Below are 8174 nucleotides of genomic sequence, written 5' to 3' on the forward strand. Positions count from 1 at the left end.
CATCCCTGAGTGTCAGGTCGGTAGAAAAAATAAGACTGAAGTTGCAACCGCTGAAGTTTGTTGCTCCCAGTATCAGGCACCATGTATTAAAGCTTTCCTCCACCTCTGCCATCTTGTCGCTCACCCAAGCGTCCCAGCTCACAGCAAATACAGGACTTGGGGGCCTGGGGAGGGCTCCCTTGACTGACGTAGGTTGTTTTAAGATAGAGCCGTGTGTCTAAGATCTCAGCATCACTCTGACTGCTGGGAGGGCTCAGAGCAAGCAGAGCATGGCAGCTTGAAGAAAACTTTTGAAAACTATTGCTATTGGCAGGGAAAAACCCATCTGTTATTTTGTCTTCTATTTGTTTTAGAATTTCAACAAAAGTGAGCAGTTGGGCTGCTCAACTTTATCGAGCAGTTGGAAGGAGAAGAGTTGGAATGAAAATTCCATCTTCCAAACATGCAAAAAGTTGTCTCTTCTTGGCACCATTCACAGACCCTAAGCTCTCTAATCGACCATGGAGTCCTCTGTCCTCCAGGATGAGGGTCTCAACTATGAGATGTGGCCCAATCAGAAATCCCAACTGTCTACACACAGATCTCTAAAGTGGCTCAGAAAATACCTAGCTCTCACATCTCCTTGCCAGTTTGAGGTGGTAGACAAGGACCTGAGAGTAGGGAGGAGACATGAAGTCAAGGATAAGTCCATCCTGCCACAGAATGGCTTACCAGCCACCTCTGGTTAAAAATAAAACCAGGTGCACCAACCTGGCAGAAAAGGCAACTACCATCCTTGTTTCCTGCCCTGACTTCCTGTGACTTGCCACACCATGGCGTCACCTGGGTCATCCGAAGGCGCTTTAGATTTAATGCAAGGTGACAAACCAACCCAGTTTGCCCAGGACCGAGAGGGTTCCTGGCATATTGTTTTCAATCAGAGACAGTCCCAGTTAAATTAGGACTAGTTGGTCACCCTAGGTAATGATGACTGGTACATGTGGATTACATCTCTAAGAGTGGCTGCCTGTTTTAAGGATCGAGGGGTTGCAAAGCCTCCCTGGCACCCTTTGGGTCATCTTGAGCCTCTGACTTCAAGGGTGAAGCTGGGCGTGGAGCACGTGAGGGTAGAGAACGTCGAAGGCAATGGATTTCCACCCATAGCACTGAAGTCATTTCACACCTCCACCCCACCCTTCCCCAATTCCCAGACCTAAATCCATGCTTCTTCCAGCAATGTGACAGCCTCTCACACTGCTCAAATCTGCCCAGTCCTGCTATCCACCAGCTCTCTTCTTCTTGGCCCTCGGTATAGTTAAGTAGAAAAGCTAAGACTGAGGTTGTGGTGACTTGGCTTGATTACTTCCCAACAGCCAACCTCATTAATAGAACCTTGATTTTATTCATCTCTTGAGTAATTGAGGTGCCCAGCCCCAGGGGCTGCATTGTGGCGATTTCTTTCCTCTTTGCTCATGATTGGTTTAGGATGGGCAAGCAAACCATGTCTGGCCAAGGAGATGTCAAAGAAAATTTGCCGGGGAGATTCTGGGAAAGGGTTTGGGTCTACCACTTCTTTTCTGCTTTGGAAGTCATCGAGTGATGGCATTATCGTGTGGCCTTGCAAGGAGCAGTGAGGGAAGGAGGAAAGAGGATCACAGAGACCCCAGCCCAGAGCCTTGCCATGTTGAGTTACTGAACGAACCATCTACTTCAGATATCTTGTTCAGAGGTCTAGACTCCTCAAAGAAGTCAGTGTAATGGGTATCCTGTGGCTTGCAGTTAAAAGCTCTCTTGATAGAGAAGAAGAAAGCTTGAAGCCCTGTAGCAGAGAAAACCATGAGAGAAGACCTAGACTCTCACCTTGTCTTCAGGTAGGACAACCTAGACACACGTGCATCTGAGCTCTCCAAGACAGCAAATTCACAAGCTTCCTGCCTCTTCCTCCAGCACTTCCTTATTGTCATCACTCCAGGATGACTCATCTCCTTGGATGTGGAGGGCCCTGGGGCCACCTCCATGGAATTTGCACCAAAGGGAGCCAGCCCATCACTCTAAATCTCTTTCTTTGGGGTGGGAGGGGATGGTGGCCAAGAGAGGGAACTCTGAAGTCTTACTATGCACTACTAAGCAAGCTACTTAACCTCTCTATGCCTCAGTTTCTTCATCTTTCACGGGGATGAAAATGCCTAGCTCACAAGGTTACTGTGAGGATAGTAAGGATGAAATATCAAGTGCATCTGACACTGCATCACAAGTCCCCAAGACTATCCTCAAATTTAATGAGTCACAGACTAAGAAAAGCTATTATATGCATGATTAATTTATCACAGCTAAAGGATGTAGCTTAATATTAGCAAGGTAAAAGGAGCACAGGGCAAGGTCTAAGGGAGACTAGGCACAAGCTTCCAGCTGTCCTCTCCAAGTGAAGTTATAGGGACAATGCTTAATTTTCCCAGTAATAATGTGTGGCAACACATATGAAGTACTGTCAACCAGGGAAGCCCACATGAGTCTTGGTGTCCAGGGTTTTTATTGGCGGTTTATCACTAGGCATAGAATGCCTCCACAGCTAACCTTAGTTCCTCAGTCTCCAGACCCTCCAGAGGTCAAACTGATACAGCCTGATCCAGGGTTCCTGCCATAAATCACATTATTAGCATAAACTATCTGGCATGGTCCAAGGCCCCAGGTAAGCTAAGACACTCTTATCAGGCAGCATATTGCAAGGGCTTAGAGGATATCTCTTAGAGTTGGTCAGGAGCCAGATCTTTCTTTGAAATATGCAAGGTTTGAACATCCCACACTTGCTGAGTCAACGATTTACTGCACAGACACATAAGAAGCACCCAATGTTATTTTTGTTTCTAATAGGGCTGAAATCTGCTCCCTGCTAGCCATCATTCCTTTGTCACTAGTACTGCCCTATAGGATTATGAGACTTCAGTCCAATCCTTTTTCCTAGTTGTTGTGGGGGACCGTTCTTTTTCATTCTTCTTTCACTGTAGAGGGACAGACCCCTACTCAAGTAGCATCTTGGCTTCTCCTTCTCCTCACTTACTTCTCTCCCAGGAAAGGGGAGTGACTTTCTCATTGGTGAATTTAGGAGAAATACCAACTCTCGCACAGCTCACTCCTTCCTCTCCCTTGAGCTGTCCCTCTGTAGAGAGGTCACACTATCTGGTTTACTGAAGCAGTCCTATTACATGCTGAACCTGCAGTAGACCCAAATCCTTTTCCATATGAATTAGCATTAGATCCAGTCCCCTCTGCACAGGACAGTAAATTTTTTAAACCTCTTCTTAGAGTTGGCCAGGCAAATTCTCTTTCTCAGATACATTTGTAAACACATAAAGGCATCTACAAAATTTAAGGGTATAAGAATCTCCCCCATGAAACAATCCTTTCTCCCAGAGCTCGCCTCACCAGTTTCAGTATGCTCATATATTATCCATTCAAGCAGTATTTCGTAGATATTCATAAGGTTTCCAAAATACTGCATAGTGGTGAAGAGCGCAGCCTCTGAAGTAAGACTTTCTTAGGTTCAAATCTCAACTCTATCATTTATCAGCTGTGTGACCTTGGACGAGTTGCTTAGCCTCTCTGAGCTTTAGTTTCTTCAGAATCCTACAATGAAGGTTATAATAGTACCTATCTTCAGAGGGCCAAGCCTGGTGCCTAGACTATATCATATTCTCGATAACTATAAGCCAGTAGCAATAGTAGTAGTAGTTGTAGTAGTTGTAGTAGTAGCAGCAATAGTAGTAGTAGTAGTAATAGTAGTAGTAGTTGTAGTAGTGGTAGTAGTAGCAGCAATAGTAGTAGTAGTAGTAGCAGCAGTAAGCAGCAGCAGCAGCAGCAATATTACCAGTATTAACATTATTAATATCACTGCAGCTAAACCTTCTAAAGTAGAAAGGGCCTAAAGTTAGAATAGGGATGCAGCCTTTCAGGGAAGATGGCTGATGGATGGATATTGCAATTAACAATGGGTCATAGGGTCCATTTATGAAGTTCACCTTGGGGACTGAGATGTTCGAATCCTGTTTGGAAAGATTCTATGAAAGGACAAGGAGGGAGGATGGGGCTGAACTAGAATATCAGAGGGGATGGCACCGGCCGTAAGACTCAAGCTAGGAGGACAGAGGCCCGACTCTTCCAGGTGCCTGGTTTCTGTGTTTAAGGGAGAATCCCTGCTTCATGGCAGTGTTTGGGGGGACCAGAGAGAGAATATGTGACTCGATGAAACAGAATGCTCATTGGAGATAAAAAGCACAGGGACAGCTAAGGAATCACCTGAGCGACAATCTAACCCTCCAGAAGAACAGGTCTGTAAATCAATGAATGAGGTTCCAAAGGGACAGCAGGATAGTGAATGAGCACAGGTGACCTGGACTTGAACCAAAGTCCTGACACTTTCTAGCAGACCCTGAGTAAAGGATTGACCCTCCCGAGATCAGCTTCTCCCTGTGCTCCATGGGGAAACCATGCTTGCTTCCAACGGTGCCTGTGGAATAAGAAGGATGGTGTGTGTACATTGCCTGAGAAATGGGCACCATAACAATTTCTGCTCCATGGGTCAAATGCGAAAATCAGTTTCACTGTTTAAGGCCCCATCTTATAGGTGTTGCATCATCAGTGCACTAGCTCATCTGACTCCACCCACTGGAGCCCTAATAAGCTGTTGATCGGGTTGGCGAGACTGCAGACTAAATGGAGAGGAACTAGAGGTGGGCAAAGACAGCAAAGTGAGATATTACAATCTGACAGTGAAAGCAGACATAAAAGTCAACGAGGCGAGGGTAAGAACAGCGAAAGTAAAGTAACCTGAGGTCATTTAGTGCATGGGCAAACGATCGACCCCTCTCAGTAGACCATGCATTAACTAAGAATCATGAGAGCTTTGAGTCATTAAAAGAAAGGTAAATCTGTTCAACACAATCAGTTTAAGAAGATTCAAAAAAAACATGTTATACATTTGAGCAATATTACCATTACAAACAGGAAAACAGTTAAATGTGAACGTTACAGACGTCTGAAAGACTTAGTTTTGGGGCACCTCCTTCTTTGATGATGCTGGATAAATGGAGCTTCAATGAAAGAACATACTGGGGTCTTTTCACCTCTCAGCAAGATGTTATTTAGGTAGAAGGAAAGCAATGGAAATGGGGGGAAGGGAGCAAATGGACAGGGACTCAGGGTTTGTCCTTCCATTTAAAAAAAAAATCTCCTTGGCTGCTCGGCTAGAAACTTGGCTTCTGCTTGAAGAGGCCTCAGTTTGCCTGGATCTTCCTGGCGAAGCTCAGCGCCTCGTGGCTCCTGCCCAGCAGCATGCACTCCAGCCGCTTGCACTGCTCCCGGAGCTGCTTCTCACGGGGCAGCAGGAAGGTGAGGACCTTATTCCGCACGATGCCTCGGTCCTCTTCCTCCCTCAGCCGCTGCTTCACTCGGGCCGCCTGCTCCTCCTGCTGGGCCAGGGCCCCGTTCATCTCACAGAAGGCATCTTCCAGGTAATGGATGGCCGTCAACGCTTCCTTCTTAAAGTCCTCCAGCTCCCTCTGCACCATCGCCACCTTCTGCTGCAGGATCTCCAAGTCAGCTGGCGGCAGGAGGCAAGAGGACCATGACGGGGGGAGGGAAAAGTCTCCAGACTGGAGACCACTCTCCACCATCTTCTTCCCCTGCAACGTATTCACCTTCATGAGAATGGACCCAGCCTGATAGAGTGGTTCCATGGTCTTCCTTCTCGTCTGGACAAACAGAGGGAGCTAAGAGACCAACCACGTCAGTGAGTTTTTGTTTTGTTTTATTTTGTTTTGTTTGCTAGAGACACAATCATTTGGATTGGAGAAACCCACAAATTGTGACATCAGGGCCCCTTCAGCCAACCAGGAGGAAAGCCACAATCCACTCATTTGCATATTGTAGTCTCCTTGGTCGGTTATCCAGGGCTTGGTCTGCTCATCTACCCGAGAAGAATAGTCATCCCTCCTGAGATGTGGCTTCTGATTGACTCATCATTCTTCCTGAGCCAGAGCTCAATCTCTCCTTTAACCTGAGGGACAAACCGAGGCTCAGAGCAGGGAAGTAAACCAGCTACAGTCAGGCAGGCCAGGCCAGGCTAGGCTCACTGGCTGCCAAGTCTGGGTGGTCTCCCACACTGGCGAGTCAGGCAGGCCAGGCCAGGCTAACTGGCTGCCAAGTCTGGGTGGTCTCCCACACTGGCAAGGGGCCTGTGGAGGAGGGTCTCAGAATGATCTCCGGGCTTCAGTAACTCATCAGTGAAACAAAGACATTGTACGAGATAATACAGAATCCCACTTCTCAATCTAAAATGCTATTTAAAAAAGTAATTTCTGATTCCAATTCCATATTCCTATAATGATACCAGAATTCTCGATAACTTTAGAAGCTGCGAGAAAGGCACTTAGGTTTTGATGTATGGTCCACAGCAGTGCTGACTCCAGATGTGCAGGGTAAAATCAAGTCATTAATTCATTCGTCCGCAAGTACTCGTTGAGCGCTCACTATGCACCAGGACCAGGAAACAAGTGTGAGCAAGAGTGCTTGGTCCCCTACTCCCTGCCCTGCATGTTGACAAAGATGAAAAAAAAAACATATAGAAGCGTGAATCTCTCACTTCTTACCTCATTGCTCTAAGAAAATGTTTCTAGCTAACCTGTGTTTGGTTTTATCAAATACAAATCTCTATCTTGCAAACCTCAATCTCCTGCCCAGATTTCTCTCCTAGACTCCAAATGTAAACGTATAGTGTGCCTCAAATTCAATCCACCAAAAGCTAAACTGGTTATCATTTCATCGAACTGCACCCATGCCAGTACCGCGTGGGTACTAGTGGGATACCCTAGACCCCTCCACACCCAAGTGGCTCTGAGTCCTGTCGACACCACCATCTCTGGCACTCTAGCATCAAACCACCTGGGTAGGGGTCTCGACTCCACCTCCTACAAGCTGTGTCTCCTGAACAAACTACTTCACCTCCTTGAGCCTCAGTTTTCCTATCTATAAAGTCAGGACATTAATTCGGCAGTATGCAGGAGGCGTGCAGCTCTCTGGAAGGAAAAAATAAAAGCAGCTCTGATTTATAGTTGTTACCGATTTCCATGGTGTAAATACTCCCACTGTGGCTGATTTCACGCTACCGACAGGATACCTCTGGGAACAGATGCACACAATCCACCTTCATGAACCTGTGCAAGCCGACTCCATAACCACAGGGCCTCTGACGAGGGCAGCTGTCTTCTCCAAGATGCAGATTTGACCTACTCCGAGTGCCTTGCAGTGAGCAGCAGACAGGGCATTTTGCAGGGAAGTTCATGGCTAAACTAAAGTGGGATTTTGAATCTCAAGATAGGACAGCAACCCCAAATATTAACACGGAATGTTTGGTAGAAAGAGCCCTGTTCTAGGAGTCAGGAGATCTGGTGTCTGGAATTGCTGTGTGACCACAGGTCAATCACCTCCCTTCTCTGAGCCTATTCCTTCTGTTGTGATGTGAGAAGGCAGAAGACAGCTCCTCTGAGGTCTCTGATGTTCTAAGATCCACACACTCCTTCCTTTTACCTCTCCTGAGGCACTTACCACCTTCTTCCTCTTTTTTGTGACCCAGGATCTGTCCTTCCAGGTCCCTGATGGCATAGTAAATTCCGTGAGGATAGAGACTGTGCATTTCTCACCCTATACACCCTCAAGTGTCCTGCCTGGTACCCTGTCCATAACGGCACTCAGAAAACGAGATGAAGTAGACGTTACCTTGATAGGTGGCAATCAGATCCAGCGGCTCCCCGGCTTTCCCTCTGACATGATGACACCTACTGGTCTGAACAGAAAGAGCACCCTCTTTATTCCGCTACCTAAGATCCAGATGGGAACAGGGAAGATGACATAAACGGCCTGTGGTCTGCTGATGCATTAATTAGGGGTGTGTGTGCAGGTGCAGCTTATAGTAGGTTCTCAGTAAATACTTCTTGAATCAGCAGAAGAAAAAATGTGTCTGTTTCCTCGTTCCTGTCATTCTTCATTTTCCCGTTTGTGCCCCTCTGCCTCTTCGTCTCTGGCTCCCAGGGGAATGATGAAAGCCATAACTAGAGCTATGAAAGAAAAGTAGTGAAAGTTAAGGAACAGCACTTTCTCAATTTCCCTGCTGCTTCTTACGGAGGTTTCAGTTTATTTCTCCT

At 46.6% G+C, this 8174-nt stretch overlaps 1 protein-coding gene across 1 annotated transcript; it reads right to left on the bottom strand.

Moving 5' to 3' along the window:
• Window positions 1-5249: 5249 nt before the first annotated feature.
• On the bottom strand, window positions 5250-5711 carry CCDC182 (coiled-coil domain containing 182). The gene has a single exon (XM_006924864.1). The coding sequence runs from the start codon at window positions 5709-5711 to the stop codon at window positions 5250-5252; it is 462 nt and encodes a 153-aa protein (XP_006924926.1).
• Window positions 5712-8174: the final 2463 nt, after the last annotated feature.

Source organism: Pteropus alecto, unplaced genomic scaffold (genome assembly GCF_000325575.1).
Source record: "Pteropus alecto unplaced genomic scaffold, ASM32557v1 scaffold98, whole genome shotgun sequence".
Classification (NCBI taxonomy): domain Eukaryota; kingdom Metazoa; phylum Chordata; class Mammalia; order Chiroptera; family Pteropodidae; genus Pteropus; species Pteropus alecto.

Excerpts from the sequence above, each read along its gene's own strand:
- CCDC182 (XM_006924864.1), bottom strand. The coding sequence starts at position 5,711 with ATGGAACCACTCTATCAGGCTGGGTCCATTCTCATGAAGGTGAATACG.